The sequence below is a fragment of the Mesoplodon bidens genome, assembly GCF_964165515.1.
Source record: "Mesoplodon bidens genome assembly, chromosome: 1".
In the NCBI taxonomy this organism is placed as follows: Eukaryota; Metazoa; Chordata; class Mammalia; order Artiodactyla; family Ziphiidae; genus Mesoplodon; species Mesoplodon bidens.
The window spans coordinates 110,394,786-110,415,755 of record NC_138176.1 but is presented as its reverse complement, the minus strand read 5'-3'; the positions used below and the strand labels follow the sequence as shown (position 1 = coordinate 110,415,755).

Here is a 20,970-nt window from a genome sequence, read left to right as displayed (position 1 = left end):
AAACAAAGAACTGCTTGGAAAATAATTTATATATGCAGGACAGCAGACAAAATCAATCCCATAAACAGATCAATGAGATGAGCGATCCAAAATCAGTTAGGAAATCACCAGTACCTCCTGATGGCTTCAGGTGGCTCTGCACAGACGGGAATCTGCTCAGCCAAGGCCAGGGTGTCCTGCAAGGTCTTGCTGACCTCCTGCAACTCGCCCAGGGACAGCCCTCCCATGAGGTCGCAGCCCTGCCACGGGAGGACCCACTCCTGCTCTTCTATTTCCCTTCTCAGCTGCTGATCTTTTGCGTCCAGCACAGACATCCTGGCTTGGAGGGCTTCGATTTCTTTCTGTAGAGAATAGAGAGAGCAGACTTTGTAAATTCCCCCTGCTCGTGGCAGACTGCGCTGCTGAGAATGAGTCCTTTCCATGAGAGTCCGCCATATGCATGAGAGCCGTGAAGTTGCCCTTCTGAAGCAGGCAGATTTTTGGAGGTTTGCTGAACTGGAAAAATCATGCCAGCTTTGTATTTCTGATAAGTTGGCATAAGGAGAAACATTCCCTCCCAAGCATGAAATAACTCCGGGTGGTGAGCCAAGAATTTGACTTGGCAGAAGCCAGCAAATATATAAACGACTTACTTCATTTCAGGTGACAGAGCTAGAACACAGGGCAACAAACTTCATGGACTAGAGACACCAGTAAGCAGGTAACACAACCCAAGACCAGAAAAGCAAACGAGGCTTGGCTGGTCTGTCCCCAGACATGCAAATTTACCATATAGAGAAAGATTAGAAATCATAGCCTCTTACGTCTACAGGATTGTGAGAAAAATGACATACCGCAGATAGCACTCTGCTGTCTAGGTTCATAGAAAGAGTAAATAAATTTAACTTCCACTAATACAACAAACCAAAATCCAAAGAATCGAGTATTGTCCAATCTTGAGGTCAATGGATAAAACAAGCAGCAGGTAATTGAATGCCCGCTTTGCATACAGTGTTATGGCAGCTAATCATCTCACTGACCATAGGATTCTGAATCTAAAATGAGACTCTTTTAATTAACATACTCCCAGGTTCCATGCACTGGTTTCCAGCTGATAAGAGCATAGCTCTAACCCTGGCTGTCCCCCCATCTCTCACCCGCGTCCTCTTAGCCTCAAGGTACAGATCACCCACAGCTCTACCCACTGACCCCTCTTCCAGTAGGGGAGGAAGGAGACACAGCAAGAGGTACTGAAGATCCACCCAAGACACCCTAAGAAAACAATAGTGTGTATCCCACTGTTCCAAGATTATGGTATTACTGACACTGTCTCCCATTTCACCTCCCTACTTCCAACCTTTGAATCCCCATCTCCTATTCTTTTCTTTTCTGTTTGTTTGTTTTGGGTTTTTTTAACTGTGGTAAAATACAGGTAACATAAAATGTACCATCTCAACCATTTCTAAGTGTAATTCAGTGGCATTAAGTATATTCATATTGTTATACAACCATCACCACAATCCATCTCCAGAGCTCTTTGCATCCCACAAAATTGAAATCCTGTCCCCATTAAACACTGACCCCACCATTCCCCCTGCCTCCAGGCCTGGTGGTCATCATTCTGCTTTCTGTCTCTAGAATCTAACTCTTCTGGGGACCTCGTATACAATATTTGTCTTTTTGAGGCTGGCTCATTTCACTTAGTATAATGTCCTCAAGTTTCATCCATGCTGTAGCACCTTTCAGAATTTTCTTCCTTTTAAAGGCTGAATGATACTGCATTGTATGTATACACCACATTTTGTTTATCCATTCATCTGTCGATGGACCCTTGGGTTGCTTCCACCTTTTGACTGTTGTGAATAATGCTGCTATGGAGAGGTCTTTGAGTCTCTGCTTTCAGTTCTTTTGGGGCTTATACCCAGAAGAGAAATTGCTGAATCACATGGTAATTTTACTTTTAATTTTTTAAAGAACCACCATCCTGTTTTCCAAAGTGGCCCTCCACCCTATTCTCACATAGATGTCAAAGTGACTCTTTAAATTGCGGTCAATTACATAACTTCACTGCTTAAAAACCCCCCATGGCTCCCAATCCAGTCAGAGAAGAGCCCAACACCTCACAAGGCCCTGCAAAGGCCCTCTCATCACTGACCTTCTCCTCTGCTGTTCTCCGCAACCCTGGCCTCCTGGCTACCCTGTGAACGCATGGGACACACTCCACTGCAGCCTTCGAGTGACTGTCCCCTCCATGGGGAATGTTCTTACTGGAGATTTCTGCAAGGCCCCTCCCCCTCTTCCATCAAGAGTTCGCTTCAATCTCCCTTCTCAGTGAGTAGACTCCCCTACCCCAACACTCTGCTCCATGCACTGTAGCTCTTACCACCCTACAACATAGAATTTAGGCTTTTATTACGTTTGTCATTTCTTGTCTATCTCCCCACTCCCACCCCCACTAGGACATAAACTCCACAGGAACCCTGAGCATTGCAAACAGTACCTGGCATGTCATAGGCACTCAAAAATTCCTGCTGAATAAATGAATATCCACCTTCCCCCAGAGTTCTGCCATGAATTCTCCCTCCAAACACTAAGCATGTTCTGTACACTCTGACGTCATCAGGAATTGGGGAGACCTTCAACTGGTGAATATTGTTCAGAACCAAAAACCAGACTTCACATTTTCAGCTACGTGAACCCTGCAGTGATGCCCACTGAATATGAAAGTGCCAGTTTTTCATCCACCAGAGGGCAGACAGTAGAAGCAAGAAGAACTACAATCCTGCAGCCTATGTAATGAAAACCACATTTACAGAAAGATAGACAAAATGAAAAGGCAGAGGACTATGTACCAGATTTAGGAACAAGATAAAACCCCAGAAAAACAGCTAAATGAAGTGGAAATAGAATTCTTCCAGAAAAAGAATTCAGAATAATGATAGTGAAGATGATCCAGGACCTCGGAAAAAGAACGGAGGCAAAGATCGAGAAGATGCAAGAAATGTTTAACAAAGACCTAGAAGAATGAAAGAACAAACACCCAGAAGAATTAAAGAACAAACAAACAGAGATGAACAATACAATAACCGAAATGAAAAATACACTAGAAGAAATCAATAGCAGAATAACTGAGGCAGAAGAACGGATAAGTGACCTGGAAGACAGAATGATGGAATTCACTGCCACAGAACAGAATAAAGAAAAAAGAATGAAAAGAAATGAAGACAGCCTAAGAGACCTCTGGGACAACATTAAATGCACCAACATTCGCATTATAGGGGTCCCTGAAGGAGAAGAGAGAGAGAAAGGACCCAAGAGAATATTTTAAGAGATTATAGTCGAAAACTTCCCTAACATGGGAAAGGAAATAGCCACCCAAGTCCAGGAAGTGCAGAGAGTCCCAGGCAGGATAAATCCAAGGAGAAACACAGCAAGACACATAATAATCAAACTGACAAAAATTAAAGACAAAGAAAAGTTATTAAAAGCAGCAAGGGAAAAAGGACAAATAACATACAAGGGAACTCCCATAAGGTTAACAGCTGATTTCTCAGCAGAAACTCTACGAGCCAGAAGGGAGTGGCATGATATATTTAAAGTGATGAAAGGGAAGAACCTGCAACCAAGATTACTTTACCTGGCAAGGATCTCATTCACATTCGACAGAGAAATCAAAAGCTTTATAGACAAGCAAAAGCTAAGAGAATTCAGCACCACCAAACCAGCTCTACAGCAAATGATAAAGGAACTTCTCTAAGTGCAAAACACAAGAGAAGAAAAGAACCTACAAAAACAAACACAAAACAATTAAGAAAATGGTAATAGGAACATACATATCGATAATTACCTTAAATATGAATGGATTAAATGCTCCAACCAAAAGACACAGGCTCGCTGAATGGATACAAAAACAAGACCCATATATATGCTGTCTACAAGAGACCCACTTCAGACCTAGGGACACATACAGACTGAAAGTGAGGGGATGGAAAAAGATATTCCATGCAAATGGAAATCAAAAGAAAGCTGGAATAGCAATACTCATATCAGATAAAATAGACTTTAAAATAAAGAATGTCACAAGAGACAAGGAAGGACACTACATAATGATCGAGGAATCAATCCAAGAAGAAGATATAACAATTATAAATATATATGCACCCAACACAGAGCACCTCAATACATAATGCAAATGCTAACAGCTATAAAAACAGGAAATCAACAGTAACACAATAATAGTGGGGGACTTTAACACCTCACTTACACCAATGGACAGATCATCCAGACAGAAAATGAATAAGGAAACACAAGCTTTAAGTGACACAATAGACCAGATAGATTTAATTGATATTTATAAGACATTCCATCTGAAAACAGCAGATTACACTTTCTTCTCAAGTGTACATGGAACATCCTCCAGGTTAGATCACATCTTGGGTCACAAATCAAGCCTTAGTAAATTTAAGAAAACTAAAATCATATCAAGCATCTTTTCCGACCACAACGCTATGAGATTAGGAACCAATTACAGGGGGAAAAAAACTGTAAAAACGCAAACACATGGAGGCTAAACAATACATTACTAAATAACCAAGAGATCGCTGAAGAAATCAAAGAGGAAATCAAAAAATACCTAGAGGGCTTCCCTGGTGGCACAGTGGTTGAGAGTCCACCTGCTGATGCAGGGGGCACGGGTTCCTGCCCTGGTCTGGGAAGATCGCACATGCAGTGGAGTGGCTGGGCCCATGAGCCATGGCCACTGAGCCTGCGCGTCCAGAGCCTGTGCTCTGCAATGGGAGAGGACAAAACAGTGAGAGGCCCATGTACCGCAAAAAAAAAAAAAAAAAAAAACACCTAGAGACAAATGACAGGAATATGTAGATCCAAAACCTATGGGATGCAGCAAAAGCAGTAATACAATCCTATCTCAAGAAACAAGAAAAATCTCAAATAAGCAATCTAACCTTATACCTAAAGGAACTAGAGGAAAAAGAACAAACAAAACCCAAAGTTAGTAGAAGGAAAGAAATCATAAAGATCAGAGCAGAAATAAATGAAATAGAAACAAAGAAAACAATAGCAAAGATCAATAAAACTAAAAGCTGGCTCTTTGGGAAGATAAACAAGATTGATAAACCTTTAGCCAGACTCATCAAGAAAAAGAGGGAGAGGACTCAAATCAATAGAATCAGAAATAAAAAAGGAGAAGTTACAATGGACACCGCAAAAATACAAAGCATCATAAGGGACTACTACAAGCAACTCTTTGCCAATAAAATGGACAACCTGGAAAAAATGGACAAATTCTTAGAAAGGTATAACCTGCCAAGACTGAACCAGGAAGAAATAGAAAATATGAACAGCCCAATCACAAGTAATGTAATTGAAACTGTGATTAAAAAGCTTCCAAAAAACATAGGCAGAACACTCTATGACATAAATCACAGCAAGATCCTTTTTGACCCACCTCCTAGAGAAATGGAAATAAAAACAAAAATAAACAACTGGGCCCTAATGAAACTTAAAAGCTTTTGCACAGCAAAGGAAACCATAAACAAGATGAAGACAACCCTCAGAATGGGAGAAAATATGTGCAAATGAAGCAACAGACAAAGGATTAATCTCCAAAATTTACAAGCAGCTCATGCAGCTCAATATCAAAAGAACAAACAACCCAACCCAAAAATGGGCAGGAGACCTAAATAGACATTTCTCCAAAGAAGATATACAGATTGCCAACAAACACATAAATGGATGCTCAACATCATTAATCATTAGAGAAATGCAAATCAAAACTACAATGAGGTATCACCTCACACCAGTCAGAATGGCCACCATCAAAAAATCTACCAACAATAAATGCTGGAGAGGGTGTGGAGAAAAGGGAACCCTCTTGCACTGTTGGTGGGAATGTAAATTGATACAGCCACTATGGAGAACAGTATGGAGGTTCCTTAAAAAACTAAAAATAGAACTACCATATGACCCAGCAATCCCACTACTGGGCATATACCCTGAGAAAACTGTAACTCAAAAAGAGTCATGTACCACAATGTTCATTGCAGCTCTATTTACAATAGCCAGGACATGGAAGCAACCTAAGTGTCTATCGACAGATGAATGGATAAAGAAGCTGTGGCACATATATACAATGGAATATTACTCAGCCATAAAAAGAAACAAAATTGAGTTATTTGTAGTGAGGTGGATAGACCTAGAGACTGTCATATAGACTGAAGTAAGTCAGAAAGAGAAAAACAAATACCGTATGCTAACACATATATATGGAATAAAAAGAAAATGGTTCTGAAGAACCTAGGGGCAGGACAGGAATAAATACGCAGACATAGAGAATGGAATTGAGGACTTGAGGGGGAAGGGTATGCTGGGATGAAGTAAGAGAGTGGCATGGACATATATACACTACCAAATGTAAAATAGATAGCTAGTAGGAAGCAGCTGCATAGCACAGGGAGATCAGCTAGGTGCTTTGTTACCACCTAGAGGGGTGGGATAGGGAGGGTGGGAGGGAGGTGCAAGAGGGAGGAGATATGGGGGTATATGTATCTGTATAGCTGATTCACTTTGTTATAGAGCAGAAACTAACACACCATTGTAAAGCAATTATACTCCAATAAAGATGTTTAAAAAAAAAAAATCTACCAACAAAGAAAAGTCCAGGACCAGATGGCTTCACAGGTGAATTCTATCAAACATTTAGAGACGAGCTAACACCCATCCTTCTCAAACTCTTCCAAAAAACTGCAGAGGAAGGAACAGTCCCAAACTAATTCTACAAGGCCACCATCACCCTGATACCAAAGCCAGACAAAGATACTACAAAAAAAGAAAATTAGAGACCAATATCACTGATGAATATAGATGCAAAAATCCTCAACAAAATACTAGCAAACAGAATCCAACAACACATTAAAAGGATCATACACCATGATTAAGTCAGATTTATCCCAGGGATTCAAGGATTCTTCAATATATGCAAATCAATCAATGTGATACACCATATTAACAAACTGAAGAAGAAAAACCATATATGATCATCTCAATAGATGCAGAAAAAGCTTTTGACAAAATTCAACACCCATTTATGATAAAAACTCTCCAGAAAGTGGGCATAGAGGGAACCTACCTCAACATAATAAAGGCCATATATGACAAACCCACAGCCAACATCGTTCTCAATGCTGAAAAACTGAAAGCATTTCCTCTAAGATCAAGAACAAAACAAGGATGTCCACCTTCACCATTATTCTTCAACATAGTTTTGGAAGTCCTAGCCATGGCAATCAGAGAAGAAAAAGAAATAAAAGGAATACAAATTGGAAAAGAAGAAGTAAAACTCTCACTGTTTGCAGATGACATGATACTATACATAGAGAATTCTAAAGATGCCACCAGAAAACTACTAGAGCTCATCAATGAATTTGGTAAAGTTGCAGGATACAAAATTAATACACAGAAATCTCTTGCATTCCTATACACTAACAATGAAAGATCAGAAAGAGAAATTAAGGAAACAATCCCATTCACCATTGTAACAAAAAGAATAAAATACCTAGGAATAAACCTACCTAAGGAGGTAAAAGACCTGTACACAGAAAACTATAAGACACTGATGAAAGAAATCAAAGATGACACAAACAGATGGAGAGATATACCATGTTCTTGGATTGGAAGAACCAGTATTGTGAAAATGACTAGACTACCCAAAGCAATCTACAGATTCAATGCAATCCCTATCAAACTATCAACAGCATTTTTTACAGAACTAGAACAAAAAATCTTAAAGTTTGTATGGAAACACAAGAGACCCTGAATAGCCAAAGCAATCTTGAGGGGAAAAAATGGAGCTGGAGGAATCAGACTCCCTGACTTCAGACTACACTACAAAGCTACGGTAATCAAAACAATATGGTACTGGCACAAAAACAGAAATATAGACCAATGGAACAGGATAGAAAGCCCAGAGATAAACCCACGCACCTATGGTCAACTGATCTATGACAAAGGGGGCAAGGATATACAATGGAGAAAAGACAGTCTCTTCAATTAAAAAAAAAAGTGCCAGTTTATTGGAGAATATTTTCAAATAGCGACAATGTTTGCTTCCCTTTGCCACCTTGCTATTGTATGGACTTGGATGGGCAAACTCAGATAATAAGAACACTCTGCATGAGGCTGGGGCAGCGGGAGGGCTTCCAGTAACATGTCTGAGCCCCATTAACTTGTCTAAGGTCATTCAGCTCTTTGGAGCCTAAGCCAGCTCTTGGACTCAGTGTTAAAGCCCTCTGCTCTTTCCAGAAGTCAATGCTCCCCATTCCTGCCTCAAGGCCTCCAGGCTCAGGCAGGTGTGGACAGAGTTTCAGGGCTCCTTGTCTCTGGGAGGCACTGTTGACCTCCAGAACTCCTGGTTGCCTCCTGGCTGGAACTCAGGGCTACATCAAGATTTCTAGCCCCTGATGATTCTCGGCCAACTTGCATCCACTGCTCTGGGCCAACCTGGAGCTCCCACGATGCCCCGGTCATTCCCAGTCCCGCCCACCTTGCCCAGTCCACACTTACAGCTCTGCCTCCTGACAAGTGCTACTCACAGTCCAACCTGACAGCAATTTCCATAAAGCATTGCCACAGCTCACATTTTTTTTCTGCCTTCTAAAAGAACCTTCTTCAGGGCAAAATGAGAAGAGGTGACAAACTGGCCTGGCAGACAAGGAAAGCATAACAGGTAATGAGGAATAGCAAAAACAGGAACACACACCGCCAAGCTTTCAACCCCTCATTTATAATGAGACTCCCGACAGGCCCCCTAGTCACCACCCTCCACCTTGTGCTTCCAGGTGGACAGCCAACACTTTAATTGCTTCACTCAAGCAAAGCAAAGACCCACTTTGCTGCCTTTGGCTCAAATGGATAAGAAAAATGCTGTCTTATTTCTTGAAGATTCTTCACCCGCTTACCTGTAACTGCTGCTTTTCTTGGAGAAGCCAGTCTCGCCTGGTGATGGACACAAGCAGGTTGTCCTGAGCAGTGGGTTCCAACATATTCGGCTCCGTTCTGAGCTGGGCTTGGGTGTCGTCACTGCCATCTCTTAAAACAAAACATACATATTGGTACAGATGTGGATGAGCTGAAATCCTCACATCTACAAGAATGTTAACGGAAAGAAGGTCCACAAAGTGGCCCCCAGCAGCTCTCATCCTTAGGAGGGTCATAGGGATGAGGCCCCTAATGAAAGTTTTTGTTTTAATGACAATCTGTCGGGGCTTTGGCTGTTTCCCAGAGCCACCTTGCTTAATTGGACTGGGCACTGTCCAGCACCGTAGCTATGCATGTGGCTATCTGCGTTGAAAGTGTAAAATACACACCAGATTTTAAAGACTTAGTATGAAATGAAGAGTGTAAAATAGCTCATTAATGATATTTACGTTCATTACCTGTTGGGATGACAATGTTTTTGATATACTGGGTTAATTAAGTATATTTTAAAATTAATTTTACTTGTTTTTTCTTACTTTTTAAAAATGTGGCTACTAGAGCACTTAAAATCATGTATGTGGTTTGCATTATACATCATTGGACAGCTCTGCCCGACCACCCAGAGCAAAATTCCAGGGCTGATCTTGGCTGTGGAGATGACAAAGAGGGTTGACTGATGCTTGGGTCAGAGATTCTCAGAAAAGGTTTGCTAAAAGACTGTCAAAACCCACTAAAAATCTGTTTGGCTCTTTCTCCCATGCTCGCAAGAGTTGGCATATTTGGTTGAAGCAACGCTGGTGAAGATGTGGCCCAGGCTGCCACCTTATGCTGGTGAGTTGCCGTTGCAGGAGCCTTGCAGGTGTTTCTCATCAAAGGATGACAAATCAATTTATAAGCGGTTACAGCAGTAAACAAGACTTGTCCCCTGCACAGAGCAGAGGCGATGGATAAACCAAGGCCACGGACAAACGCTCCCCCCAGGGCTCAGACTTACTCACTGCAGGAGTGGAAAGGTAGAAGCCATGCTCCCACTTCCTACATCTTAACATGGCCCTTACGTTAACAAGGGGGCCTACTGAGCACCACAGTGAAACAGCCCTAATAGTCTTAGAAACAATGATAGAAAATATGTCACCTCAGCTTTTCTAAGTTAGAAAACAGTGGCCACAGAAAAGGGAGGCTTGCTTGAATTTCTGGGCCAGATACAGATTCAGACTCAATAATCTCAAAAGCTCCTTACTTAATATAACATACCACACAATTTAGAAGCTTATTTTAAGACTTGTTACTCTCTGTTTTGTGTGCGTAAAGGCAAATCACAAGAGTAGTAGTAGTAATAAAAAATTTTAACTGGTAATAACAAAATAATCCAGTATAATTGAGAATTTACTGTACGCCGGGTGTTATCAGTGTTGCCAACGAAGAAACAGAGCATCAGGGAGACCTGAGCAACTTGCTCTGGTGTAACCAAGCAGGACCCTATGGGGCCTTCCCAGAGCAAGACTCCCCCTCCAGGTCCTCCGCCTGCCTTTTGTCTGTAGAAAAGCTTTAGTCAAAGAATAAATTTAACTGGAGAAAAGAAAATGCAGAAAGAAAGGAAACTTTCAAGCAAGACAAAATAATAATGGCTTAGCCATTAAACAAAGAAGTCAGAAACCTTTTGTTCCTCCTCAAGGGCTATAGATAACATTCTGAGCCATGTCCTTTGAGCTGTTCGGCAGATACTGAAACCCTCACCAGGTAGAAGAAGTTAACTGTATGCTGCTCACAAGCACACAGACCCCAGACCGGTTGGAACCAGAGGGTTGATGATGTTGACTCCCAGTTACCTCACCACCAACCAATCAGAAGAAGGTCCACGAGCTGATCACACACCCCACAACACTCCTCCCTCACCCCATCTTTATAAACTTTTCCCTAAAAACCATCAGGGAGTTTGGGCCTTTTGAGCACTAGCTGCCTGGACTCCTTGCTTGGCGCCTGCAATAAACACTGCACTTTTCTTCACCCCAACCTGGTGTCAGTAGATTGGCTTTCCTGGGTGTGAGCAAGCAGACACAAGTTTGCCTCCATAACACTGAGTCACACAGAGAGCAAGAAGCAGGGGTGAAGAGTCCATCAAAGGGCCATGAGGCTTGTTGCCACTCTCCAGCCCTTCCCTGGACACCATACACCAGTCAGGACTTCAGCAAGATTATAAGCTCCTGTTTCTTCCTGACTTCTAGCCACATGCCACCCACACCTGCTGGCTAAGTCCCCTTGCCCATGATTCAACACAGTCAGCTGAGAGTGACAGCTTCAGGGAGGTAGACGACCACGGTTTGAGCCCTAACTCCACCTTTTTCTAGCCATGTGTCCTTGGACTTACCAAACCTCTCTGAACCTCACCTCCCTCGTTTTTAAAATGAGGATGATGGTGATGCTGATGCCTTCCCTCTATGGCTCTATATGGCTAATTACGGGATCAAATGTATTCAACAAATGGCCACTGAGTGCCTACCCCGTGCAGGTCCCACCCTCACCCTGGGGCCATAAGCGGACTCTGTCCTCGGAGAGCTGGCCACTTCCCCCCCACCTCAACGTTGGCATCAGGAGACTGAACGCTTTGCTCACGTCCACTGGACACACCGTCCTTTGTAATGAAGAGTAAAGATGAGATGTTTCTGAGGACCTTTCCATGTATCAGAAGGCGGCGGGGTGGGGGGGTCCCTGGAAGGAAACCACCATCAGCTATTGTGGGAATGGAACCCACCTCCTCCCCTGGGCCCCCGAGTCTCAGCCTGTCCACCCAGCCTCTCGCTCTGGATGGCGAACCTCAGCCCATCTCGTGCTGCTGTCCCCAGGGCCCAGCGCTGAGCAGGGCTTAGCAAATATTTACCGAGTGACTTCATGAGTCCATGGCCTAGAAAAATCCAGAAGCTGTTTATATTCAGCTTTCGATTGCATTAGATCATTTCTTCACACTAATTTATTTCCCAATTTGCTCTGCTTATGCAAATATTAAGAGTTTCCTGAATTTCCTAAATAGATACCATCTGGGTCGGGATGGGAGTTAGTGAAGGGAATCAACACAGAATTGAAAATGAGCTGCAGGGGAACTACAGGTGGGTAACTGGGAATTCTCCTTATTATCGTTAAACACATTCATTACTTAATCCATAAAAAAAGCCCCTGTGATTCACCGAAACTCCTGTGTCTCTCAGACTTTGACTCTGGGTAGAGAAAGCCATGCACAGATGGCTGAGTGGTGGCCCCAGGACAAAAGACAGCTCAGGAATGAAGCCGGGGACCGGTTACCGTCTCAGCCCATCAGCCCTCAGAGCCACGCTCCCTCTGCCTCCTACAATACGGTTCCCTTTATTTTAATAAACCCCAATGTGTAATCCCAAATGTCAGTGCAAATTAGCCTTGCTATAAACTAATCAGTATGGAAAACGAGCAAATCCCTCAGGGGCAAGAATTAAAAACACGTGGTTTGGAATGTTAGCACAGCACTCGGTGCCCACGGGGACTCAGGGTGTCTAGGACCACACTATCAGCCCCGGGTTTCATGCAGGCCCCCATCTGCCCAGTGCTGGAAAAATCCTGGCCTTTCTACTTTTGTCTTTTCCACCAATCACTTAAAGAAGGATAAAACCCATTTGTAAAATAAGATCCTACACCACTGAAAACAGTATAGATCCAAATTGCACAGGAGAGAGAATACTGCACACCAGGGATAACATGGACCACGTAACTTCTGTGAGTACAGAGTTCAGTAATATTGAGAAAAGAATGCATCTCATCTGGGGGGAGGTGTTTCCTGAGAGTGTGCACCTGTGATGAACCCACCCGGTCACCTCCTCTGCAGCTGGCTCGCTGGGCCCGGGGCCCTCCAGGGTGCTGCCTTTGCTGGGAGGGCCGCCTTCAGGAACGTCTAGAGTGAGACAGGGCAGAGGGGAACCCAGACGTTCCACCGGCTGGGACATCCCGTGCCAGAACAGCTCTTGGCAATTGCTGTGGTTTATACAGTTGTACATATAACACAGAGGGCCCCTTTCCAGACAGGAATGACGGACAGTCATCACGATGCCAGAAAAATTGCTATGTGGTGCCCCTGCTGGAATCGTAGAGTTTTAATTGAGGAAAGAACCAAAACGGACGCTCTCATTTTCACAGTGAGGAAAACCTCAGCTCAGATGACCACTTCCGGCAACAAGACTTGAGTAGGACCTTCTGAATACCTTTGCCAACTGCTGCTCCATATCGAGGACTATTCTATCAAATGTATGGCATCCGACGAATGTGTTTCCATCTCTCCCTCGGTGGGAAGATGGTGATAAGGAAGTAGTTTGGGCCAGTTATGCAATCAATGAAGTGTGCGTTAAATCTGGAAATAGCTTTCTTAGCCAACAAACAATGTCATAAATGACTGAGGCCACTCTGATGGCACAACTGAACATTGTAAATTTGCCAGGGACAATGTAGGTAACTTTACAGTTCTTCCTTATATATCTGATTTGGGTCTAAAAGTAAGGAGAGTGGAGTAAAAGTCATACATCTTAGAAAAGTGGACATCATTGATTTCTACAATCTTATCCCACACAGAGAGATTACAGCCTTGCAGGAGGGGCACGTGGACATTTACTTGGGTTTATAATAACCATGCCCAATACAACAGGCTTCAGACAGACTTCAGCTGAATTTGAGCAAAGAGGATGACACAGGAGACCTTTATTTGGAAGTTTTATCTGTAAGCCACTGATTTTAAAACAAATTCCAGTGAGTCTTCTGTGACTCCCTTCAACTGGTTTTTCTCCTCTTTTCCTTCCTCCCTTACTTCTCAAGGTGATGACAAGGGATCAGAGGTGGGCCTCCTGGGAGAGACACAGGCCGTGCTAGTCCCCATTTGGTTCTAGCTGTGATTAGGGGTTCAGAAACGTCTCCTGCCATGTTGGTAACAGTGATCATTTTTATGCCACCTCATTTTACATCTCTGGTAAAATGTGTCTGTAACAGTTATTTTCTTTTGCTGTGTATCTCCATTCCAGCCTGTGAACTTAGAGCTGATCATCGCTGAATTCTGTGGTGTGATGGTCCCGACACGACAATTAAATGGAAATAAAGAATCACATGTTTCAAAGGGAAGAGAGGAAGAGCTGGTAAGAGGAAAAATGACTCAGTCCAGAGCATCATGAGCTACACAACATTCATCTGTTCCAATCAGAAAGGAAGTAGGTGAGCAGGAAGTATCTGGACAGGCAAACCAGAGCCCTGCCTTGATAAGCCACATCGGAAAACCATCATATATCTTTGTTTTTAAACTCTGTTGTACTTTGTTTACTTGTGTTTTAGGTTATCTATTGGGAAAAGGTCTTTGATAAAGGACACTTTGCATACACACACACATGTGCACACACACAACTGAAGATGTAAATATGACCCATTTTCATGTACATGGTGGTGAAGGTCCAGTGGGAAAACACAGAGGACGTACAGTCAGAGAAAAGCAAAGTATTAATGAGAAAATTATTAGTCATATGTGCACAGTAGACCAAACCTCTCTCTTAGGAGAAAGGGAAAAATAACTTTCTTTGGACTGGGTGAAAGATACAGCAAAAGGAGATTCCCGATCATTGCTGTGCTAGGATGTTGAGGTGGAATTTTCCAGTTGCTCCAGAATCAGACGCAAACGCTGAAGGACACAGGCCTAAATGACCTCCACCCCGAATCAGGAGCAGCGAGGGAAGTGTCCACCCAGGGCTGCACAAGCTGCAAACCACCAGCACCCTCACTCACCACCATGTTGACCATGCAGGAAATGGAGTCTTCATGAGAGATGCTTCCCTGCCCAAGCCCCCAGCCCCGCATGGGGGCAAACAGGGAGTAAACTCTCCTACCCAAACCAAATGAAGGAAAAGCAAGTCCACTAGAGCCCCTCTTCCAGCCAGGGGGTGTCCTGCAAGGAAGGCTGACGTCTGGTTCTCCCATATGAATCTCTATCTGCGTCTGGTTCTCTTTGGAGCAAAATCTAAGACAAGGAGCTGAGTTCGGGCTGCTTTTTGGCGAAGTGATTCCCAAGAAACCAGAGTGGGTGGTAGGAAGGAGGAAAAGTCAATAAACCGTGTGCTATTGAGCTGATCACCACAAAGGCAACTGGGGCGCCAACCAACTGGGAAACGTCCTGGGAGAAAACGTGTGGAACACTCCTCGAAGCTGTCCCCCTGGATGTGGGGAGGTTGGAGCATTAATCTGCCCTCAGGGGCATCACTCACTCCCCTTCCTCACAAGAGGCAGGGAACGCCCCGTGGCAGAGAAGACTATCGGGTGCAAAGCTGTCCGTGGGCACAAAAGCGTCCACAGCTGGAGAGGGAATCAGAGGGAGGCCAAGGGGTTGGGACACGGGGCACCAAGTCTCTGCGGCAATCCCCGCCCACACACCAACTTTGTGATGCACCACTGCCCGTCGAGCAGGGATGAAGGAACGGGAGAGCCACAGCAGGGCAGAGGGCCTGGAACCAGCCGACCCGCACACCCACCGTTCAGTGTGGCAAAGATTCGTGAGCTTCCTGTGAATCAAGTGAACATAACAAAAGGGATCCTCCCCACAAGGGCGCCCACTGGCCAAGGAGGCCCAGGGAAAGAGGTTGGGTGATACGTGAAAAACGGTGGTTGCCCCCATGGGGTAGAGAGATTGTGTTCACGTCAGGGAGGTGCTGCAGTGGCCTCTGGGGACCCCGCACCTGAGTCCCACAAGGGAGGGGATGTATCAGCACGTATTCATGGGGGTATCAGCACCTCTGTTGGCCGGGGGGCAGCGATGGCCCACAAGGAGAGGATTACAAACACTGGACAGGGGAAGATTTGAATTGGACGTACGAATGATGCTTCAAACTGGATGAGCATCAGTAACTGAAAATGCCCCAGGCATCTGTATTTTCTGCCCAAGATACCACAGAAATGGGGAAAATGTGTTCAACAGAGCACAGCAGACCAGAGAACAGACAAACCACGATGGCTTTGTACCCTGCTGAGTAGAAACACCCCCAGTGACCCAGTTATATTACAGAGCAGTGCAGTACCAAAGACAGAGAGAGACAGATACCAAACCATTTGAGTACCAGTAATCTGCTTTAGAGGAGCCCAGTTAACCCCTGCGGTGACAGCTAACACTCCCTGGGCTGCTGGAAGGACCTGGACAAATACAGTATGATTCAGGTTGACACACAGAGAATTAAACAGTGCTTTTTAGAAAGATGAATTAAACAGGGATTATTATGAACAAAATGACAGTGAAAATTACAAATGAAGTACCTGATTGTACTTGGGTGTTTACATTTCCTCAGATCTTATTCTAAACCAAATTTTCTTAACTTGAGAGCCAAAGGCCCCCTGGAGAGGGAATCAATAAGCTCAGAAGATCTGCGTGCAAGTGTTTGTATGCAGTTGTCCGTATGTTTGTACATACGTGGTTCTGTGATGGAAGAAATCTATAGCTTTCATTAGATCCTCTAGGAAACCCTTGATCCCAACAAAGCGAAGAGGTACTTATTTGTGTTATTAATCAGTATTGAAAATGTGCCATGCCAATGCAACTTTTTTATTTCTACAGGAAAAGCACCATCATTGGAAAGCATTCTGTTTCTCCCTGGACTCGGAAAGCCCCTGGCCTGGGAGAAAACTTCCCATCCAGGCTCTGGCTGCCTGAGCTCGGGCCAGACACCCCGTCCCCCTAGTGGCCACTGTGAGAACTGCAGCCAAAGCCTCTGGTTCAGGGGAAACCTGCGAGTCCACATAATCCTGCTGATGACAAACGTCACAGGCTGGATGAGCAGTTGGCACAGTGAGAGACAATTTTTTTTTTTTTTTTTTTTTTTTGCGGTACGCGGGCCTCTCACTGTTGTGGCCTCTCCCGTTGCGGAGTACAGGCTCCGGACGCACAGGCTCAGCGACCATGGCTCACAGGCCCAGCCACTCCGCGGCACGTGGGATCTTCCTGCACCGGGGCACGAACCCGTGTCCCCTGCATCGGCAGGTGGACTCTCAACCACTGCGCCACCAGGGAAGCCCCCCCCGAGAGACAACTTTTTAAATTATTAATGACTATGTAATTATGTTAACACGCAGTAGAAAAGCGTAAGAAAGGAACTGATTTTGAGTCATTGTTCTCTAATTGTGTTAATAATAGGACAGATGGCTTTGGCACGAGAAAAGCCAACATAATGCTTAAATAACTGAAGTGTGGAAAAGAGCGATCTAATTCAACCCCCTCCTTTTCTCATGAGGGGAGTGAAGTGTGGAGAAGGTAGGAAACTACGTCAGGTCACAAAGAGCTGGGTAGTGCAAGAGACAGGACCAGATCCAGGTTTCCTGGCGCTCCAGTTGGGGGTTCTTCAAGATACTGTGGGGACTTCCCTGGTGGCTCAGTGGTTAAGAATCCGCCTGCCAATGCAGGGGACACGGGCTTGAGCCCTGGTCCAGGAAGATCCCACATGCCGCGGAGCAACCAAGCCCGTGCGCCACAACTACTGAGCCTGCTCTCTAGAGCCTATGAGCCACAACTACTGAGCCCATGCGCCACAACTACTGAAGCCTGTGCACCTAGAGCCCGTGCTCTGCAACAAGAGAAGCCACTGCACTGAGAAGCCCGCGCACCACAACTCTGCCCCTGCTCGCCGCAACTAGGGAAAGCCTGCATGCGTCAACGAAGACCCAAGGCAGTCAAAATTTAATTAATTAATTAATTAATTAATTAATTAAAAAGAAGATACTGTGAACCTCCTCCTTGCTGGGTGTGTCAAAAGCAAGGCTGAAGGAGTGTTTTCTCCAGGGCAACTGAACCACGTTAGAGTGAAGGTTCTTCCTCTCTCCCTCTCTATACACATGCATCTTGGTGAACCTACATGTAGAGACACATATGTATCACATTCATTCATTCAGTGAATATTTATGGAATACTTATCATAAGTCAGCCACTGCCCTAGTGTCTAGGAATAAAAAGATAAATACAATACAGTCTTGTCCTCGAGGAGCTCACAGTCTGTCAGAGTAGACAGATATTCAAGGAAACAGATTAACTTAAGAGCCAAGGCAGGGGTGAGGTCATTCAAGGTGCTCCAGTCATTCAAGGGGTAGATGCTGTGACTGACACGGGCAAGGTTTCACAAGGATGGGAGCTGAGCTGAGTTGTGAAGAATGAGCAACAGTTGGGTGACAACTTCTACTACTTCAGCGTGTGTCAACTGCAGGGGCTGATGACGCCTAGTGAAACTCCGGCTGCTGGAAAGCTAGGCAAGAGCTGCACTGGAAAAGCTTTGAATGTCATGCTAAGCAGCACAGACCTTATCCCAAGAACAATGAGGGCCACCGTGCATGACACGACGTTTCCACCTGAGGCATCACGGAAGATGAATGAGAGGGAGTAATACTGGGATCAGGAATCCAGATTACAATTATTAAATCAGAACTGAAGCCCTGACGTGAGGATGAGCGAGGGGAGCAGGGATGCAGTAAAAGACAGCAGAGTCCACAGGACTTGGTCCCCAGTTAGACTGGGGAGTAAGGCCTAAGGGGAGGAGCCGAGGCTGAACCAGAGTTCTTACTTGGTTCACTGGGTAGATGGTGGCATAAGTCACTGAGACTGGGGATACAGGAGCAGGGACTGACCGGGGACAAAGAGAATAAATTTAATAACTAGATAGTTTTAAAAGATAGTCAATTTAGTAAAGGCAAGAATAAAACAACAGTAAATTTTTAAGGTAAAAAGGTAGTACACTTAGTAAAGCTCAGGGAGTTGTTCAAAAGAAAGCCGAGTTGTGGGCTAGAACTTTAGAGAGAGACCAGGGGTAGGGATAGAAATTTGAGGGAAATTAGGAACTTCCCTGGTGGTCCACTGGTTAAGACTCTGTGCTCCCAGTGCAGGGGGCCCGGGTTCAATCCCTGGTCGGGGAAGTAAGATCCCACATGCTGCACAGCGTGGCCAAAATAATTGAAAAAAAAGAAAAAGAAATTTGAGGGAAATTAGTACATTAGTGGTACCTGAAGCACAGGAGTATCTGAGATCCCCCAGGGAGAGTATATAAAGTGGGGGGGGGGAGGATGGAGAAGAACAGAAGACAGGGGAGCATCAATATGAAGGGGTCGGGGAGAGAAACAGGAGCTCTTCAGAGATGGAAAGGAATGGCCAGCAGGGCAGCAAGAGCACGAAAGAGTGATTTGAGAAGGCCAAGGTGAGAGAGTTTCAGGGATGAATCCAATTGATCAAAAGTTCTAGACGGTGCCGTGACAATGCACAGAAGAAGCATTTTAACATGTCTTTTAAATTGAGCAACTAGAAAATCATTACCAACTTTGGTAGCAGCCGAGATAGAAATCAGAGCCCGGTGGGCTCAAAAAGTGAATGGGAACTAAAAACAGCATCCAGGTAACTCCTGTGAGGAAAGCAGACAGGGTGAACAAGGTACGCCGCGGGTTTATATGGGCTTCATAAATGATTAATAATACACTTCTGTGGAGAACATATTCGGTTGAGCGACGTGAACACGCTATCTTTATGGGTCACAGTCAAATATGAGAAAGGGCAGGGGGTGTAACCTGAGTGAGAAAGCAGGACATGGCCTTTATTTTAGTTCACTGTGTTCTATGAGACACGCAGCTGAGACCATAACAAAGCATCACTCTCCAACCACATCATGTGTAACTAAAGAGATGATCATTGGAGAGCAGGTGGCAGCTTGGCCTCAGAGAGAGAGCACGGGAAGCTAGTTCCAAACTGGGACTCAAGCCAGACGCGAGGTTTGTGCCCAGGCTCAGTACCCACCCACTGGGGGCCTGCACAAGTCCCTGAAGGCTTCCTGGGCCTCATTTCCTCATCTCTAAATACAGATAGGGATGTAGATGATGATGATGTAATCTCCATAGAGATACATATATCAATATACAAAATCTACAACCCCCTGGAATTGTCTTGAGGATTCAATGAATTACTTCTTATTCATCAAAAGAAGAATAGATGAGCAAAATGTGGTATGTAATACAATGGAACATGATTCAGCCTCCAAAAGGAAGGAAATTCTGACATGTCACAACATAGACGAACCTTGGCCCAGTGAAATAAGCTAGTCACAAAAGGACAAATACCATATGATCCCACTAATGTGAGGTACCCAGACTAGTCAAATTAATAGAGACAGAAAGTAGAAATGGTGGTTGCCAGGGGCTGGGAAGGGGGGACAAGGGAGTTAATGGGGTTTTTTTAATTGAAGTATAGTTGATTTACAATGCTGTGTTAGTTTCTGGTATACAGCAAAGTGATTCAGATACATTAAAAAAAAAAATATATATATATATATATATATATATATATATTCTTCCTCATATTCTTTCCATCATAGTTTATTACAAGATACTGAATACAGTTCCCTGTGCTATACAGTAGGACCTTGCTGTTTAGCTACTCTATATATAGTAGTGTGTATCTGCTAATCCCAAACTCCTAATTTATCCCTCTCCCCCCACCTTTCCCCTTTTGGTAACCATAAGTTTGTTTTATATGTCTGTGAGTCTGTTTCTGTTTTGGAAATAAGATCAATTGTATGATATTTCAGATTCCACATATAAATGTTATCATATGGTATTTGTCTTTCTCTGCCTTTGTCTGACTTACTTCACTTAGGTATGATCATCTCTAGGCCCATCCATGTTGCTGCAAATGGCATTATTTCATTCTTTTTTATGGCTGAGTAATATTCCATTGTATATATGTACCACATCTTCTTTATCCATTCATCTGTCGATGGACACTTAGGTTGCTTCCATGTCTTGGCTATTGTAACTAGTGCTTCTGTGAACATAGAGGGGCATGTATCTTATCAAATTAGAGTTTTCTCTAGATACTTGCCCAGGAGTGGGATTGCACGATCATACCATTGCTCTATTTTCAGTTTTTTAAGGAACCTCCATACTGTTTTCCATAGTGGCCGCACCAATTTATATTCCCACCGACAAGGTAGGAGAGCA

The 20,970-nt window shown here is 44.1% G+C and overlaps 1 protein-coding gene across 3 annotated transcripts in view; it reads right to left on the bottom strand.

Moving 5' to 3' along the window:
• The window catches only part of DISC1 (DISC1 scaffold protein), a 361,524-nt gene that overhangs the window by 239,785 nt on the left and 100,769 nt on the right, over positions 1-20,970 (bottom strand). For all 3 annotated transcript variants that reach the window (XM_081223881.1, XM_081223879.1, XM_081223880.1), the window contains exons 5-6: positions 8,955-9,084; positions 115-341 (exon numbers count right to left, since the gene is read on the bottom strand). In XM_081223881.1, the coding sequence (XP_081080007.1) occupies positions 115-341; positions 8,955-9,084 (357 nt within the window). The remainder of the gene's footprint in view (positions 1-114; positions 342-8,954; positions 9,085-20,970) is intronic.